General features: G+C 36.4%; 1 protein-coding gene across 6 annotated transcripts in view; it reads left to right on the top strand.

The window, feature by feature from the left end:
- Window positions 1-20,676, top strand: part of CUL1 (cullin 1) — a 108,405-nt gene that overhangs the window by 26,088 nt on the left and 61,641 nt on the right. For all 6 annotated transcript variants that reach the window (XM_043966793.1, XM_043966790.1, XM_043966792.1 and 3 more), the window contains exon 2: window positions 17,014-17,312. In XM_043966793.1, coding sequence (XP_043822728.1) covers window positions 17,173-17,312 — 140 coding nt within the window. In that variant the 5' untranslated portion in view covers window positions 17,014-17,172. The remainder of the gene's footprint in view (window positions 1-17,013; window positions 17,313-20,676) is intronic.

The raw sequence follows: 20,676 nt of genomic DNA, 5'->3' as shown, positions 1-20,676 counted from the left end.
AAAACATTTGTTCTAAATTAGTTTTATCTGTTATGGACTTTTTGTTTCCTCTCTTAATTTCACTTGATATTCTCTGATCATGGGTGGACAGAAATGTTGGTCAAAACACCAATCAAGTATTAAGTCCTTTCCCTATTTTCCAGAGAAGATGTTGAAATCACAGGAAGCGCTATACTGTGCACCAGACACTAGACTCAGCAAGGACCAGATGGCCAAGTGCTGAGTATGATGTAAAGGGAGTTATCATTTATGAATTGGTTGAACTAGGTTGATCTCCTCCAAGGTCCTTTCCAACATTGAGATTCTTTGAACCTTTGGCTAAGTGACACATTTTACAGTAGATCAGAAAGTAAGGCTCTTCGATCTTTGCTTTAGTCCATTTTACATACATGATCTCATTTTATCCTCACAATGCTATATTACTCTCATTTTGTGAGTAAGGAAGGAGGACCAGAGAGGTTTATGTGATTGGCCCAGGGTCACACCATTTAGTATCTGAGGAAGTATTTGAATGTGTCTTCTGATTCCAAGTCCTGTGCTCTAAGCCCTATACCTCTCTGCTTTCATAAACCATCTCCTGCTCAGAAACTATAAGTGATTTTTCTCCTTGCCTCAGGTCTTCTAGCATGACATTCAAGGTCTTACGAAGTTTGGCCCCAAACCTAACATTACAGCCTTCTATTTCAGTATTCTACATTACTCTCTACTGTAACCAGACAAGTGTACTTAAATGCCCATTTCATATACTTTTCTTCCTCTCCGCTTTTGCTGATACAGTTTTGCATATTGGGTGTGCATTGCCATTCTTTTCTAGTTGTCTGTATCTTAATCATGCTCAAATCCTACCTCTTATAAAGCCAACCTTGATCATCCCAGCTTATTTCCCTTTTCAACAGGTAATTCTTAATAGCAAATATCTTTTTATTAATGTTTTTGGTATATCATGTCAGTCATCCAATTAGATGATTATATATATGTATTCCTTCACGACATGGGTTGTATAGTATATGTCTCTGTATTTGTCCTAATGCACATTTCACATAGGATTCACTCAGTTTTTAATAGTTGACTTGAAATAGCTGATAGTCACAATTACCAGCAGCATAGTATATTGGAAAAACAATAGGATGTGGAATAAAAAGATCTTGAATGCCCAGCTGTTTTTAATTGTGTGATACTGCATGTCACCTAATCCCTTTTGATTAAAAGATTTTAAAGGATTTCTAAGGTCCTTTCCAACTCTAAATCTATGTTATCCTGTGATCCTTGGATGAAAGTGTATTTTGAGAAAATAGCTCAGGTACCTGTTTTCAAAGCTTTGGGTAAATCTTCATATAAAATGTAATGTACATACCATGTAGCAGTGTTTTGCTGCCCAAATTATGCAGCAAACTGGTAAAATATCCAAATTCTTTATTGAGAATTATAAGAATGATGAGGTTTTTTATCAAAGTTAACTCTTTAAATCAAATCTTCTCTTTTAGAGATGAGGTACTTGTGAAATTTAAACATGTACAATAAATGCTTCTTTATATGTAGAAATAAAAATTAGAGAATTACCCATCCTTCAAAGTTGAATTACACAAGAAATGACTTATTTATATGAAATGAAGTATAATCTATCCAACTCAAAGCTATCTTGTGCTATTGTATAACCAGATTATTTAATAATAAGATTATTATGGCTGTATCCTTTATGTGACCTTTTTAAATTATAAAGGTTTTCTTATTACTTAAGAAATCTGCCATTGGTATGCATTGTAAGTTAAAGTTAGATAAGTAAATTTGTTGTACTTAGTGATTTTGCCGGTAGCTTTACAGTGTGGTTTTTTTTTTATTTCCTGTTTATTATTATGAACTTGAAAAACATTAAGGGACACAAACCTAAGATGAAAGAGAATTGTGTATAAAATTGAATCTTGGCTACATACAACTTAAGTGAGTTTGGAGGGGAGAATGCAGTATTGAATTTCAAATTCAACAATACTCACCTCTCTACAAGTCCATCCAAACTTCATTTTCTTCTCTTCTGTGTATATTAGAATTGTATTGCTCTTTTCATCCTTAAAAAAAAGTATCACTGTCATTCCAAAGAGACAGGGTGGCATAGCAGGTGAAGCTTAGAACCAGAAAAACCCACTTCTTTACAATTCTCTGCTCCAATGAAAGTCTTCCCTTGTAACCCAGAAGTATATAGTAAGAAAAAAGTCATTCACCTTATCAGAATGTATTGGCTCTTTTCCCTTCAACTACCCCAATTATGAGAAATACTAAGTTCCTCTCCTCATTTCTTCCATAGCTTATTACTTTTCCCTGCCCTTTCCTTTGCTGCCTTAAAAGAGAACAAAACCACCCCCAGGCCTTTGAATTTGTTTTTCTTCATTCCCTTTTTGACTCCTGAAAATAGCAGAATTTTGAAGGGACACTTATTTCTCCTCTTAGTATAATGTAAGCATTCGATCATTGTTTGGCACCTTCCAGTTGGTCATGTGTATTATCTTCCCTTTATATTGTTGTTCAGTTGTTTTGAGATGTCTGACTATTCATGAACCTTTTTGGGTTTTTCTTGGCTAAGATACTGGAGCAGTTTGCCATTTGCTTCTCCAGCTCATTTTACAGATGAGAAAACTGAGGCAAACTTAAGTTACTTGTCCAGGGTCACACAGTAAGTATCTGAGGCTGGATTTGAAATCCGGTCTTCCTGATTCCAGGCCTAGCACTCTAGTCACTGTGCCACGTAGCTGTCCATCTCTAAGTAGTATGTGATAATTGACTGATTCTATAGTTTTGAACTCTTTCTAGCTTGCAGTATTTTATTTAGTTAGTTATGGGGGGGAGGGGAGGAGTGTGCTTTAAGGCTCTGGATTTTGACTAGGACATTCCTGCACATTTTCAGTGTTGAGTTTTCTTTGAAACATTTATTTGATGAGGGCCCCCCCCCACAATGATATAGACAACCCAGTTATAAGGTGAGGAACAATTTGAGAAGTGGCATAGTTTAGACTCGATGGAGGAAGTGAAATATTCTACAGTTGGTATGTAGGTAATGAACCTGGATTTTTAGTTGAAAAATGAATTTTGGCTGCTGCTGGCCACTGTTTACTGCCACCAGGTGGCAGATCCTTATTAATGATGGTAGAAGCATGAGAATACTTTCTATATGTTCCTATATAGAACTATAATGGATGACGGTGGAATCAGTCATATTTGCATTTCATCCCTCACAACTGACATAACAAAATAGAAATGGCATATAAGAAAACAGACTAGAATTAGAGAAGGGCCATGCTGGAGATGACAATTTTGAGGGCATTAAAAGGAATCATCTAATCTGAAGCTTCATGAATAAGGTGATGATACTAAATTATTTGAAAAAAAAAATCATAGACTTTATTATACAACTCTAGCTCTCCCCTCCAGGCTATTGAAAATAGTCATACTTTTCCCATATACTGACCCACATACCTACTTTGCCATTACTAAATGTCTTTGGCGGGGGTGGAGGGTGTGGGGTTCTGTTATGGCTTTATTAAAAGTAAGGAGTTATTAAAAGTAAGGAGTTTAAGAACTGTGAGGCTGCAATGGGAAAGGATAAAAAGGGGCTAACTCTAGGGCAGGGGAGTTCTTCAGGGGAGGAGAGGAAGAGGGAAGAAAAATGGGATGGGAGGCAGGCTGGGGTCTGGACTCCAAGGGGAGGGCTGTATGGCAGAGAGCTAGCAGGAGAAGGCTCAGGAAAAGAGCTTTCCTGGGAAGTGCGAGCGGCCATCAGGGCCCGTTTCAGTTGCTCATAGGTGACACTATATTCCAGGAGCCCAAGCCGAAGAAGGAAGGCATGAACCTTTGTGCAAGTCTTGGGGTTGGGGGCACCTAGGTGGCGCAGTGGATAAAGCACTGGCCTTGGATTCAGGAGGACCTGAGTTATTCAGGAGGACCTGAGTTATTCAGGAGGACCTGAGTTAAAATCCGACCTCAGACACTTGACAATTACTAGCTGTGTGGCCCTGGGCAAGTCACTTAACCCTCATTACCCCATAAAAAAATAAATAAATAAAAGAAGTCTTGGGATCCCTCCTTCCAAAGCATGGTGAGAGGGGCATTGACCAGCACTGGCATCCTAGCCTACAGCAGAGTTCATGTATCTCATCTTGACCATGTCCATGGAGAAGGCAGTGATGATCACTAAATGTGGATGAAAATAGTCTAATCATCACTCTACTGAGAGTATCATTGACACAAGTGTGAGAAGGAAACATACAGGCTTTTGCAGGTGACTTTATAGTGGGCTATCTCTTTATACACAAATGACTAAAATGTATAAGGAAGCAAAGTTCTTGTTGTATTTACTGTTTGACTATAAAAAGCATTTAATTCATCATGCAAAGTGCTGCCATAAAAGGTAGCCTGTAAGAGTCATGTGTGTGTGTGTGTGTGTGTGTGTAAGTCAAAGAGTCATTGAAAAATATAATAGTACAAAGAAATAACTTCATTTAACTCCTGTCATTTAATTCCTATCAAAGAAGCCACAAAACAAGCAAATACCAAACTTAAAGGCATTGTTTTGAAGGATGTCCCGAACAGTTTCCAAATTGAAGAGGGAATCCTATAACTAGATGGTAAAGTTCTTCAGATGTGCCCATTTGTAGATGATATTGCCCTCAAACACTGCAAAGCTTTCATAGTGAGATACATGATTCAAAAAGCTATGCTAATTATCCATCCATACAGGAAAAAAGTGGATGAAATATACTTACTGACCAGACTATGCTGTACTGTAATGTCAATAGCCACAGGGCTGGTCTTTTAGTAAATATCTCTTGGACAAAGAAGTGTGGACAATGAACTGGAAGCAAAACTGAACAGGAAGAAAAGAATAGGCTGCACTCTCAGCAAACTTTAGTGTTTTCTAATAATCTCAAGCTTTTCCCTGAAGTAAAAGACCCATATTTTTAATTTCTCTATTCTTACAGTGATGCTGTATGGCTGTAAGTCATTGAATACCATATTCTCTGAAGAATTAGTGACACATCACCCAGAGAGAAATGGACACATGGTAGACATTGTAAACTCTCCCATATTGCCACTGAAGTAGAATATAGAAGAGGCATAAAGGATATTATCAGAGAGATGCATGATCAAAAAAAGGCAGGCAATCATGTGACTAGCTTGAGGGATAAATGATGGACATCTTTTATGCTCTCTTGGCTTTATAATATCAAGAGACCTCCAGGAAGGCTCCCAGTACATGGGGTAGATGGGTCTTCCCTTGCCTGCCACTTCATGGGCAATTTATGGTGGGAGAACTTGTACAGGGGGGAAGGTTGAAGTCTATAAAAAGGTGGGCTCAGTCTACACCATTAAAGTGCAAGTTCCCATTTTATAATGAGAACACACAATCACTGAATTATAATGAAAATATTGAGGGACAGCTAGGTGGTACAGTGGATAAACCACCGGCCCTGGATTCAGAAGGACCTGAGTTCAAATCCGGCCTCAGACACTTGACATTTACTAGCTGTGTGACCCTAGGCCTACATCTTAAAAGCTTCATTGCAGGCCGGCTAGGTGACATAGTGTATGTAACCAGCCCTGGATTCAGGAGGACCTGAGTTCCAATTCGGCCAAAATTACAAAAAGCAAAATAGAAAATCAGGAGCAAAATAAAACCAGCCACCAGTGAGAAAATATCAGAGGGGAAAAAAACCAGATTTAGCTATTTATTCTTGTAAACAAACTTTTGTACATACTAAATACTCCACAGGTTGTGTTGACTTCTCTGAATTTCAAAGAAGACACAAAACTGAACTTCACCAACTACCATATTAGGATATAGGGAAAAAATTGCAGGGCACTTTTTGTTGGAAAGGTGGAGGACTTGAGTGCGGTTTTTGTCTAGGACCAGATTGAGTAGATGTCTACTTTTTTGCTCAACTGGAAATTATGAAAGGGATAGTTCCAGAGAAACCTAAGAAGAGTTGTACAAACTGATGCAAATCGAAGTGACCTAAAGCAGGATGAACCATTTATACAGTAACATTGTAAAAATAAACAACTCCCAAATTCCCTTCTATCTCTATGATTCTCTGAGCAATAAAAATGTTTTTAAGGGAAAAAAGAAACTGGAAAAAGACAAGTATTTTCTACATCACCTACATTCCCCTTACTGCTTTCAAAGCAATCTTTTACAGTAAAAAAGAGAAAGAAAACAGTTCATTTTAAAACTGATAAGCACATGGGGGAAAGTCTGGTCTTATAGTGTACTGCTCCTTTACTGTCCTACCTCTGCAAAGAAGCATGGGGTATGTCTACTCCTACCCACTGAGTGCTAAGTTTGATCATAATTTTGTAGCATTCAGTTTGAATTAATCTATTGACAGTGTTATGGTCATTATAGTTTCTTATTAGTTTCCTTCTATCTGCTTACTTTAATTTGCATGAATTCATATACCTTTGCATATTTCTCTATTCATTTTGAAAATTTTACATTTCATTTAACGAACATTTATTTTCTCTCTTTTCCATCCATTAAAGGAGGAGTGAAGAAAAATAAAATACTTTTAACAGATATGCTTAGTCAACCAAAACAAATTACCAAATTGGCTATGTCTGTGGATACGTATCTTCTTTCATTCTTTATATTTACTCTGTCATCTCTTTTGGAATGTGGGTAGCATTCATTAATTTTCTGGGATTGTGGTAGGTCAGTTACCATTTCTTAAAGCACAATAATATACCATTATAGTCATGTGACACAGCTTATTTATTAGCCACTCCCCAGTCGATGGAGATGTGCTTTGTTTCTAGTTTTTTGCTATTGCAAAAATTGCTGCTATGAATGTTTTTCATATGTGAGGCTTGGGGGGGGTGGGCATTGGCTTCCTCGTCATATGTGTTTAACGTTGGACTTAAAAAGTATGAACATTTATATTGCTTTATTCACATAATTTGAAATTGCTTTCCCCCATGGTGAGAGCAGTGTTCCAATAATAATAATTCATGTGTGCCCATCTTTCTACAATCCCTCCAGTACTGATTATTTCATCTTTGCCCATTTGGGTGTGAAAATGAAACTTGAATTTTATGGGAGTTTTGTGTTGCGTTTTTCTTTTTATTAGTGATTTGGAGCATTTTATCAATAATTTGCATCTCTTTTGAGAACTGTTCATGTTTGATTACTTATACTTAATTTCATATATGTGTTTCATATGTGTGTATGCACACATACATACATATTGCACATACCTTCTCAAAACTGCTCTTTTCTCTGTTTTCCTTTGAACTGCCTTCTGTTCTCTTTTGTGCATTTTTAATTTTTCTTGGTCCTTTTTTTTTTGGGTGGAGTATGACTATTGCTAAAAACTGAAGTCATCCCCCACCCTTATGCTTAGTGAAGCAGAAGGAATCCATATAGTGTCATTGTCCAGAATTTTATTTCCCTTTGCATCTAGTCCATTACTTCTTTAGTTATGAAGTGGGTAGCATTCTTCATATTAGGTAATTCAGGTCAAATCAACAAGCATTTATAAATTGCCTGCTAGGCACTGCGAAAGAGAATAGTCCCTGCTCTCAAAATGATGTCATAATCTAATTGGGGAGATAACATGCAAACATCTTATGTACAAACAAGATATATACAGAATAAATTGGAGATAGCCAACATAGTTTCTTAAGACAGATCTGGTCATTCATTGCATTGGTCAGAGTTTTACAGTCTTTTATTTTTCTTTGTAGTCTCTGTCCATTTAAAAATTATTCTGATTCTGCTCACTTCACTTGGCATCATTTCATACCCAGGATTCCTTGAAACTATCTCCTTGGTAATTTCTTCAGGCATAATAACACTTATTTACATTCATGTATAATTTGTTCAGCCATTGCCCAGTTGATGGGCTCACTTGTGTAAACAGGGAGTTCTTTCCTTGGCCATTTATATTTTGAAGTTTAAACATTGGGCTATTGAATTCATTTATTTCTGATTTTTTCCTTCTATTCTATTGAGATACTTTTTTAACCAGTACTGAGTGATTGTGATGATTAGTGATCAGTTTGTCTCTGTCTCTGTGTCTATCTGTTTCTTTCTCTCTGTCTCTTTCTCTCTTCCTCCCTTTCCATCTCCCTCCGTTCTTCCTTCTCTTCCCTGATTTTGTTCACTCGGTTTGAAAGCGTTATTACCCCTGCAAAATTATTTTTCTTCCTATTCTCTAAAATTGTTAAGCAAAGTTTGCCTAAGGAGATTAAAGTCATTGATTGACCTTTGAAAAGCTTTAAAGTTAGAGGTGGTGCTGTGAAAAGAATTTGGGGCCTGTGTTTTCCCTATTCACAGCATGGAAAGAGGTCAGAAGGGAAGGGACCAGGCACTTTTTAAGTACCTACTATGTCCCAGGGTATAGAAAAACTTAATGTATATTTTGTTGGCCAGTTTCCTGTCTATGAAAGGGACTGTCAGGTATATAAGTAAATGGGCTCATATTTTAGATGATGTAATGAATACCCGCGTTTGTTAGTTATCCATGGAAGGTAGAATCCTGAATTCATTAAAATGAGAATAATATTTGTACTTTATGGGGATAAAATTGGATAACTTATGTAATGTGCCTTATAAGCATTAAGCTCTGTATAAGTTTAATTCCTTTTTAACAAATGGGAGCAAAAAACACCCCCCCCCCCAAAAAACCCAAACAAACAAATGGGAGGAACCTTATAAAGCACCGTTTAATATTTTGATAGATTAATGATCTCACCATGGGGTGACAACCTGTCCATATGTCAGTATCTTTTTCCCTGTAAGTAAGTGGAATTTAGAGAAATGGCTCCTTTTTAAAAAATAAGAAGACTTTGACATCTCATGTGATTCTTATGGTAAAGTGGTCATAATGTTTTTGGTTTTGTTTTTGGTGAGGCAGTTGGGGTTAAGTGACTTGCCCAGGGTCACACAGCTAGTAAGTGTCAAGTGTCTGAGACTGGATTTGAACTCAGGTCCTCCTGACTCCAGGGTCAGTGCTCTATCCACTGTGCCATTTAGCTGCCCCAAGTAGTCATAATGTAAATCTGTGTACAACCAGAGTTACAGGAAGCACCTTTTTTTCTAGTTACCACAAAACAATATATACCATCATCATAGAATGTTAGAGCTGGAAGACCTTGGAGATTATTTTATCCGACACCCTCCCCTCCCAATTTGAAGGCAGTGAGTTGGGAGGGTAGAAGGTGTGGGTTTCAATTTTGGCCTCCACCTCTACACAGTAGATTTCAGTGAGTAAATCATTTAATGTCGTGTGTTCTCCTTGGCTAAATGGGAATAATCTTTGACTACCGCAGTGTTTTTGTGAGCAAAATACTTCACAAACCCTAAAGCCCAACAAAAATGAGTTTTGTTTAAGATGAGGAGCTGAGGTTCACAAAAGTGGTTTGATAAACACCACCTAGAAAGTTAGCATGGAGCTTTGACCAGAAGTCAGACCTACAAACACATCCAGATCTATGCTTGGTTCCTCTTCACAAGGCACATTCTATAGTCATTCTCTTCAGACCGATCACAGTAAAAGCTTGTACACATCACAACCTTTAGAAAAAGACTGTCCTAAATTACTGCAAGAGTCACCTAATGATTAGGGCTAGTTAAGTATACTTAAGGTATGGTGCTAGGTAGAAGACATGTTGGTTACCCACAAGAATCCTGCCCTCTAGGATCTTCTGGTTTGGATATAGTAGTAGTCAACAGGTGAAAAGTTAGCATTCCAATGCAAGCTTTTAAATACATAGACAAGAACAGAAGAGCTATTGAGCTTTCTGCTTAAGGTGCAACGTGGTTTATTGGATTAATGATGGACCTCAGTCAAGGATATCTGAATTCAAGTCCCAACTCTGATACAGCCTGACTGTGTGACCCTGTCACTTAACTTTCTCCCTAAGCAGCTCTCCAAGTCTCTAAGTTATGCAACAGTGGCTAATCTTCACTAATAAGAGGAAGTTTCTTCACTAGGAGCTCCTAATACCAATGAAATTACAGGCCCAAAAAGGGGCAGCTAGGTGGCACAGTGGATAAAATACCGGCCCTGGATTCAGGAAGACCTGAGTTCAAATCTGGCCTCAGACACTTGACACTTACTAGCGATATGACCCTGGGCAAGTCACTTAACCCCCATTGCCCTGCAAAACAAACAAACAACAACAACAAACAGAGAAATTACGGGCCCAAATTCATATTAAAAGTTTTTAGTATATTTAGACAGGGAAAGAAAGAACTTAGTATTTGGGAAAGACAGTAGAGGAAGTGTTTCACTGCTACATGTTTGGTCATTTTCTTATGACAGAATTTTATGTAGTCTTCAGATAGCTATGGATTTTCTTTCCATTAAGAAAAAAATAAAATGGTAGTTATAGATACACAGATTGTCTCAAAAGTCTTAGTGCTGTTTTAAGCTACTAAGGCTTAAAACTTGTACTATCATGACATCTTTCTTTATAAACATTTATTAAGTACTTGGACAAAGCATCAGATTAAAAGAATTTCACTAAAAGTAAAGATTTTGATTATTCATAACCTGATATTATACCTGCATAAATGAAATTGGTCAAGTTTCCATGCTTTCAGTTGTGATAAAAGCCTTAAACCTATCTTTTCTTCATAGTTGTTACAGGTCTTTTCACTCTTTTAGGACAAAGAGTGAATTATAGACATTTCCACCTCAGTATCTGGCACCTAGTAGGTCCCCAGGAAAAATACACATACACACATATTTGTGAATGTGACTTCTTTGCCCTTTGAGACACACTCATAGCTGTAAGATTCTCATAGCTCTCTAATTTTAGGCTTAGAGAGAATATTCCATTAAAGCAGTGAAAGAATGTTTGGAGCTCATCTGCATACATCATGCATACATCATGACAAGCAATAGAAATTACTTTTTGAGGAAAGAGAAGTGCTCAGGTGAAATTTACAAATCTAAATATTAGAGTGTATTTATAACAGAAGTACTAAAATGAGAAAGTAATTATGAAATTAAAAAAGAGAAGAGCAGTACTCATAACATTTACTCATAACCTTAGGTGCCCTTATGTATACACTGCACTTATCGACATAAAACTGCCCTGACCTGAACAAGTTGTTTTGTGATAGCCCTATTAATACATTAAAACTAAACCGTACCATGATGTTGCAAAACTGCTGTAACATTGTTTGGCCAATCTATAATAACCCCAAACACAAATCATCAAGAGTGTTCCTAAGGAACTAACTGTCCTTGGGAACATTTGGCCAGTGGTCCTTTTGCAAAGCCAGTTAGTGACAAGCAGGGTATGTTTGTGTTATCGGTACACAAAGGATATGTAACAAAAGTGAAATTGAAATTTTTACATGAGGTAATTACAGTTTCATAGGTAATAGTTATAGAATCAAAGAAGTTGGAGCTATGGAAGATCGTAGTCAGCTTCTCTTTCTCTGCCTTCATTTAGAGGTGGCAACCTGCCTAAAGTCACATGGCACTGTCAGGACTTGGAATAACCCTAGGATACTTCCACACCCACAGTCATTTTTCTTAGACAAAGTACTTGTGGGTCAGGCCTTTGATACTCTTTTTTTATAAGCTTCCTTGATTTATAAGCCTTAGTTCCTATCTACTCAAGATATCTCTCCTTTCTTGTTCTCTTATTTCTACTCTACTGTGAACTGTGTTATTTCTACTCCTATAGGAGTGGGCCCTTCCCTGCCTATCAAAGTATGTCTCTTCTGGTCCCTTGGCTTTTAGTGAATTTTCTCTTTTCTTTCTTTTTTTTTTTTAAATGTTTTTACTACTCATACATAGAATTCTGTTCTCTTAACCTAGAGGTACAGGGAAAGACAAATAAGTATCTCTTATTTACTCCCTTTTTACTGTTGATATATGATATACTCATAATACTTATGTACACATGTAAGTATAGAGAAGAAATCAGCATTAAAACTAAAACGTCTTTTGACCAAAATTACTGTAATTCAGTCCAATCACAATGCTTCTCTTTCCACAAAGTCTTTGTCATCTTTTCTCCATTCTCATTGGTACCACCATAATTCAGGCCATTATTACCTGCAGCTTGATTTATTGTTCCTAATAGGTTTCCCTGCCTCAGTAATCCCAATCCCTAAATCCATCTCACCTACTGTTGTGAAGCTGCTCTTTCTTGAGCATATATCTCATTTAACAGACATCAGGTGCCCTCTATGTGTACATAACTGATCATATCACTCACCTTTTGACCTTCTATATTTTCAACTTTATCATCTCTAGTCAAATAATTGTTCTACTTCAAGAACCTGCAGTCACACTTAGTGGAATAAGATACAGTAATTTAAGAATATATCATGAAAAAAAGTATATCATAGTTCAAAGTAATGTTTATAATTGAAGTGTGAGATCATAGTGAAAAGCATGGGAGCCAAGATTTTTTTTAAAACCCCAAAACAAAAAAAAACAGAAGGGACTACTGTGCTGGTAGTATCTTATGTCCTAACCAGGTAGAGAATAACTTAAGAAACTTGTACCTAAGCAAAATGCAGCCATACCAAAGGGCTATTCTGTGGAATTTTCCTCAAAGGGCCATTTGACTGAAAAATAGAGATTCTCATTTGTTTGTTTTTTAACTCATCTTACTCTGTTCTTTCAGCATAGCAAGGTGGGACAGCTAGGTGGCGCAGTGAATAAAGCACTGGCCCTGGATTCAGGAGTACCTGAGTTCAAATCCAGCCTCAGACACTTGACACTTACTAGCTGTGTGACCCTGGGCAAGTCACTTAACCCTCATTGCCCAGCAAAAAAAAAAAAACAAAAAGAGAATAGCAAGATGAAATTTTATTTTGGTCTTCATTATGACTGTTAAGGAAAACATGTTTTGATGACTTGGAGATGATAGAAAATTTGGGAGAAAATAATGATCTTGGTTTTTTAGAAAGCCTGGTCGATTTTGTCTGTAAATGGTATGTTACTTTGAGCCTGAATTTTCTTATCTTTCAAATAATGGTACCTACAGAGCCTCCCCTGCAGGCTTATTAGGGTGAAATAAGATCTTGTTTGCAAAGACTTTAAAACTCTATGTGGATCTCAGCTATTTCTTCTTTACCAAAATGTAATTTTATTATTGCAATTCCAATAACAATCTGTGAGCTTGGTACTTGGATAATGGTAAGAAGCATATCTGAGAATATTTTAGGTGCCTTCAGTAAGTCCATGATGACAGTTTTTTTTTACTTTGTACTCATGGTGTGTTTCATTATAAATGTTCCTATTAAAAATACAAGAAGCAATTACTTTATTTTCCCACACTTTACACTTTCCTGCTGTTTGCAACATTTCTCCAAGTCTATGGGAAGTGTAAAAAAAAAAAAATTCTTTCATATCCAAATGATAAGACTGTCGTTTCTTGAGTAACTAACTCTTCAGTGCCCATTATTAAAATGTTAGATTACCTAGGCATTTCAGTTAACCTGCTTCTCCTGGTTGTCTGCCTTTTGACTATTACATTGTTGATTAGCAATGTTGGATGTTGGAAAAAGTCAGACTAAAATTGTATGGTGGAGAATACATCGGGTCTAAGATTCAGGAAAAATAATTTTAGGCCTAGTTCTGTCATGAACTAGCATACATTTGGTAAGCTACTTCCAGCCTGTAGCTTTAAGGATTTGGATTCTTCTGATTTGTAGCTCCTTTAATCATCAAAGCTTTCTTCTAGGTCTTAAAAATCTGTGATTCTGATGTGTGAACCTTCCTTGCTCGTTGTTTACAGTCATAGTACAGGAAGTACTCAGTTTGTGCTCCAAACTTTTTTTTTTTTAATAAGCCAGTTGTTTGGAAATTAGATATGTTTTCACAAAGCAACTATGTTCAAAATGGTGATGAGATTCCCAGGCTATCCTACCAAAAAGTATTTTCAGCTCTCCATGAAACAGTTGAAAATATTGTATTTTAAAATGGAAATATAATAGTATTGCATAAATAGACAAGATAAAGCAATAATAAATTAGGTAAAAAGTTGGTGGGTTATTTAATCTTGAATGACAATGTTTAAGGGAAGGAGGTTTGAATTATTGGAAAATGAGGAAATTGACTTCCTGTAAAAGTTCTGAAAGGGATTTGCGAGCATTTTCAGGTGCATAGGAGGCTGACACTGGTAGTCCATGTCTACTATTTATAAATTTCTGGTTTTGTTCTTCTTTGATCCAGAAATGCTTTTCATTTGTTTTCTGGCTCACAAAGAGAGTGTAGAGGTGAAGTAGTTTACTTTTCCTGAGTGTTAAAAGACAGAAAAAAGAAGGAAGGTGATCCTGAGTATGGATTCTAAAAGATTGCTTAAGCTAGAATGGAGCTGTGAATATACTTGTGAGCTATGAGCATAAGTGGAACCAAGGTAGTTGGGAGTGGTTGGTGATAATAGGAACTTTAAAAATGTAAGGTCATAAGATTTAGAGCTAAAAGGGTATTTAGGCGTCATGTAACCCAGTCCCCTTATTTTACAACTAAGGCTATTGTGGCTTTTGAGATTCTAAATGTGGATTCTAATGTGTTCCCCCAGTGTGGGGGAAACTGACTAAAAATCACTGATAAAACGAGTTTAGGTTTTTAAGGGTTTATTGGAAAATAGAAAGAAAAAGATTGAGAACAGAATTCTAACAGCCTGGCATTCCTATCTTTCCTCAAATTTCCTGTGAAGTCCTCTGCCGCCACCACCATTGAGTCCGGAAGCCAAAAAGGCCAGCGCTCTCTGCACAGGCTCCCTTTCCTCCTTCCTGTCTCCTCCCAGACCATAGGAGGCTCCTCCAGTTGATTGGCTGGTAGACTTGATAGACAGCACCCATGAGCAAACATCATTTCCTGACGCCAAGGAAAAGCCACAGTGCCTCTGAGGCATTTTCCTCATGGTGGAGCTCTCCACAGCAAGTCTCCAGTAGGTGGCGTCATTCCAGTCATTACAGAAGGATCATAGGATCATAAAAGTAGAGCTAGAAGAAACCTTACAAGTCTTCTAGGTGAACGTCCTTATTTTACATATGGGAGAACTGAGGCCCGGAAAGAAAATATTCTTCCCAGGTTCACCCAGTAAGTTCCAGAACTCAGAGTCTATCCCTTGGAATCAGGTCCTCTCATCCCAAATCTTTCATTCTTTCCATTGTTCCATATTGCCAGAATAAGGTTACCCTTAGAACATGATTTCATTATAATAGACCAGATTACAGATAATCAAAAAACCTTTATGATTTTAAACCAGTCAGGAGAAGACTTTGGGAGAAAAGATCTCTTGAAGAGAGATCTCATGTAAGAGGGATTAATCTTCTGCTTCACCTTAAAGAGAACTAAAAGAAATAGGTAGAAGTTCCAAAAAGATTTACAGAGTGGCTTGTTCGTGAGATTATTTAGGCTAACATTCATTTTGCAAAGGTATAAACTAAGGTCCACAAAGATTATGTGATCTGCCCAAAGTCACACAGGTAGTGGAATCTGGGGTTCAAATTAAAATCTTCCAAGTCGAGTAATCTTTCCACAGCAAAATACCGCTAGATCGAAACATTTTCTAATAATTTGAGTTTTTTAGAAGTGAAATGGGCAGCCTTTGGAAATCATGTGTTTCTTGTCACTGGAGTTCAAGTAGAAGCTGAATGGTTACTTGGCAAGAATATTGTAAATGGAAATTCTGTTTAGGTTTGGGTTAGACTAATCATCTCCAAAGGTCTTTCCCGGTTCAGACCATGTCATCTTAGTTCCTTTTATATAAAAGCATAATGTATTTTAAAATGATATTGAACTTTAACTTACTGTACAGAAGTCTCAACCACAAAGCCCTATACAGTTTACCGACCTAGTTCTCTGGTGGATTCCCCTTTTCACTCTTTATAAATGCCATCATATATTTATATGGTATATGTGGCTATATATTTAATTTTATTTCTGTGCATTGTACGTCTTCAGTGAGGTAAACTTAAAACGGACACAGAATTTTAATGACTTCATGGTATAGTAGAAGAAACATGTGATTTGAATTCTGAGGGTCCAGGTTCAAATCCATTTACTGCTTGTGTGACACTGACCGAGTCATTGGTCTGAATTTTAGAACTCTAGTGAAGCGCTTCCATTTTGCAGTTTAGATTAGGAAACCAGGGTCTTTTCCAGTTCTGAATCCTCTGAACTGGTATGATTTGCATGGACCTCTTAGGGAAAATTCATGGACAGTGAACTATGTTTTTAGGACTGTTGGCTTATGTGATTAAATTCTAAATTTTAAGTTCTAGAATTTTAGTAATTATAAATAATAATAATTATAAATAATCCCAAATCTAAATCCTTAGTGACTGCTTTTCAATAGGAAATTATATATCTTGAGAAATAAAAAGTAAATTAAAAACTTTCTATTAATGTTTGAGGGCTCTTTCAAGAGTAATATGTTAAAAATGGTTTCTTTTTCATTTTCAGTTTAAATTGACTTGTCTTTTAGCTTTTATCTTTATAAAAGCTTTTAGCTTAATAATTAGGTATAGTTTATGCTGTCTTAATGGATGTATAGTCTGTCTGTAGTAGTCACGAATAGTAGTGCTGCCACAATGTAGAAAATCATTTATGTCCTCCACAACCAGCTTAAACATCAGTAAATGAAGATTTAGTAGTAGAAATGGCTATTTACCTCTGCGTTGTGAAAGCAAATATACACGATGATGAATCATTAGTGTTTGGAGGACATTTAGGTTTTGATGGTAACAGCATCATACTTTATTTCACTTAATGAACATATTTATTCGATTTATCCCAAGACAGAGTTGCTAGTTAGGGTTTTCAGGTACTTGTCTTCATGTGGACATCATATGGACCATGACAGAATTGTGTATACATGCATGCATAGATGTACACACATACAAATATTTCTATTAGTGTACATTAGTAGGTACTGCTCCATGAGACATTTTTAACATCACATATCAGTCCTTTGCTTATTTTTCTCTCTTTGAAAATGTTTGGTGATTGTATTTTGTATTAAATCTTTTTTTTTTTTCTTCAGGTTTGCTTGGAAGACAACCTTATTCCTCGCACATAAAGAACTCCTCTTCTGAGCTGCTGTTACTGAATTTGGAATGATACTGCATATGTTCCATCTGATGGAGGATTAGCTAGATCTCAGATAAAACATTGCTCATTGGAAAACGTCACAGTATACAAAATGTCATCCAACAGGAGTCAGAATCCACATGGACTGAAGCAAATTGGTCTCGACCAAATCTGGGATGATCTCAGAGCTGGAATTCAACAGGTTTATACCAGACAAAGTATGGCAAAGTCCAGATATATGGAACTCTACACGTATCCTCATATCTTAAAATTTGAATTTAAATTGATCACCCACTATTTTTTATATTGCTAGAGAATTTTAAACAATTATTTTTTAGTTGCACCTTACTTTTTGTTAGCACTGTGCTAGGCATATACATATACATGCACGCACACACACACACACACACACACACACACACAGGTGAGATAGTCTCAGCCCTCAAGAAGCTTATGTTATGTTGGCACATGTAAAGTTTGTAAATAAAAACAGGAGATGATGCTGTAAGAAAAGGGGGCAGCAGCAGAGTGTCACTAACACCTGAGAGAATCAGGGAAGGCATACCATCTACATACCATGGGAAATATAAACATGTCTGGAAGGAGATCTTAAACTCTTGGGGCATTCATGTTCTCAGTAAGGCTCTTTTAAGTACTTAAAATGCATTTTAGGGGCAGCTAGATGGTGCAGTAGCTAAAGCACCGGCCCTGAATTCAGGAGGACCTGAGTTCAAATATGGCCTCAGATACTTGACACTTACTAAGCTGTGTGACCCTGGGCAAGTCACTTAACCCTCATTGCCCTGCACCCCCCCCAAAAAATGCATTTTAATTACAAAAATTATTTATTGAGTGCCTAAGATGCCATACACTGAAGAATCCCCATTGAATTAGTAAAAAGTTGAAAATAAGGTAAGTTAATTTTATAATAAGAGGTTTTATTATTGTTGGGTGGGGATAGTGTAATTTTGCTAAACTTAAATTTAGTGTGTAGTTAGAAGAGTAATTGCCAATGCTGCTTTTGTAATATATGTGAATATCCATTATCTCTTACTTGATTTCTTGTATACCTATTCTCTTATACATACACACACAAAAAGGTGGTGCATACATGAGAGAGATTGCATGCTTTAGTGGGGAGAGAGCTGGCCTCAGGGCCATGAAGTCATTGCATCTTTGATGCTGGCTGTATGACCCTGGTCAAGTCACTTCATGTCTTGATTTCATAATAACTCTTTAAAGCTGTTGCAAAGAAGAAATTGCCTCATCTAGCTCTTTTTACTCATGAAATCATACATTTGGGCCCTGCCTCTATCCCTAAATGTGCAACACAGCACCTTTAAGAGAGTTTTTTGTAAAATGATGATGTATTACCTAAAAGACTGGGATTATCTGTTATAGCATATGAAGAATATAGATGACCATGGTCGTTTTAATGTTGATACTTCAAACCCCTCCTAAGTGATTTGTATAAATAAATAGACTCTAGAGTATATTGCTATTACAACAATCCTTTAACTTTAATTCTAATCCTTCCTGAAGACACTGTTAAGAAAGTAGTGAACTTTCATGGTGGAACTTTATTATATGTAGTGGTCAGTTTAGTCTAGAATTCTACAGATAGTTATCTTAAGTCAAACTGGTAACAGTTTTAGCTTGTTTTTTCTCTTAAGAACTTTTCTGTTATACAGCATGTTGATAGGAAGATAAGATTTCTAAACAGAATATGTTGAAAAGGTAATGAAAATATTATTACTCATCATAGAATTGTGATTATAATTTATTGACTCTTTTCAAAAATTTAACCTAGAATGAATATATCTCAGTGAAAATTGTCTTCTTCGAAGTATCAAAATTTTCAGACATAAGAGATTTCAGAGATTGATTTTTACAGAGAAGGAGACTTGAGAAGTGCTTCTTTAGAAGCACCAGAGATCCCAAAGCTAGTTAATGGTAATACCAAGATCATACTGTTGTCATCTTGGAAGTCTAACAGATTTAGCTCAGTAATGCTATAGTCACTCAAAATATTTTTGGAATTATTCTCTTTAAATTGCCCCCAGAGGGGCAGCTAGGTGGCGCAGTGGATAGAGCACCAGTCCTGGAGTCAGGAGTACCTGAGTTCAAATCCAACCTCAGACACTTAACACTTACTAGCTGTGTGACCCTGGGCAAGTCACTTAACCCCAATTGCCTCACTAAAAAAATAAATAAATAAAAATTTAAATTGCCCCCAGAACCTAAGTTATGGTATTTTAAATATATCAGGGATAACATCTTCATTTGCTTTGAGGTTAGATTTCAGTTTTGGCAATTGCCATGAATTAGTTTTTGTGTTAACAAGCCATATTTTGGTTTAATAACATGTTGCATAAGCAGCATTACTTAAGCTAGATAGTCATGGAAAAGAAACCAATTTAGACCCTTTTGCATTGTACAAAGCCTTCAGATATTTCAGAAGCTTTATGTAATAGGCTTTATCAACAAATGTCATGAAATAACTTTGTGAGCAGTATCATTGCTGTCAGCAGAAAAAAATGTCTTTCCATGATTTTTGATACATGGACTTCTTTTTTTTTTTTTTAATCCATGCGCTTTTGAGGGTGATCTCAGTTCATTTTGTTACTAGGTCATGTTGGAAACACCATGTTTTGCCATCTATTGCTCTTTTCCTCAAAAACATTATTTTGTCCAGCTTCCTTTGAGTTATCAGAACAAATGTAAAATGAGTAAGACAATAGTCTTTTAAATGCCATTTGCTTTCAAACTTTCCTCATGTTCACTTTCTTTCAGAATGAGTTTTTAATTCTTTACTATCATTTTCACCTTTAATAACATCTGAACCAAACAAATACCTGACCTTTTCAATATTTTAGTGGGTCTTTTGACTGTTTAAATAACTGAATCTATCTATCATTAATTATCCCTGTAATTTTTTTTTTTTTGGTGTGGCAATGAGGGTTAAGTGACTTGCCCAGGGTCACACAGCTAGTAAGTGTCAAGTGTCTGATGCCAGATTTGAACTCAGGTCCTCCTGACTTCAGGGCTAGTGCTCTATCCACTGTGCCACCTAGCTGCCCCGTAAACTCACAAAGTAATGTTTTTACTCCTAATAATAGCTGTTCATCTTTATACTGATGGGAAATAAGATAATTGTTTTCAGTGTCTTGAATGTAGTACATGATTTTTTAACATAGGTTGAATTGAATTCACTACATTAAATTTTTTTGGCTGAATTTGAAAGTACTGCTGTTGAAAGATGAAACTTGCTGTACCATGTCCCCAACATAAGCTTTCCTCTTCTGCTTCTGCCAATCATGCAAAATCAATCTTAGTAATTTCTAGTCACATACTGTGTGATGAAAGTCTTATTCTGTGTCCTCTTTCCCTGTCTTATGAAATGCTTATAGCTCGGATGAGTGTGTATGTTTTACTTAGTGTTCTATAATAATAAAATTACTTTGTGCTATTGAATTTTAAAAATATATTTTATATTAGAAAATATGGAGGTCCTGAATACATCTCATATATACCAGGTGAACTAGACAAAAGGAAGATGTTTAAAAATAAGTCTTCCTTTTAAAAAGAGCATAATGTTATTCTTTGTAATTACTCT

This window comes from Dromiciops gliroides, chromosome 5 (assembly GCF_019393635.1).
Source record: "Dromiciops gliroides isolate mDroGli1 chromosome 5, mDroGli1.pri, whole genome shotgun sequence".
In the NCBI taxonomy this organism is placed as follows: domain Eukaryota; kingdom Metazoa; phylum Chordata; class Mammalia; order Microbiotheria; family Microbiotheriidae; genus Dromiciops; species Dromiciops gliroides.
Note: the sequence above shows the minus strand (reverse complement) of the source record. Positions and strands in the feature narration are given on the sequence as shown.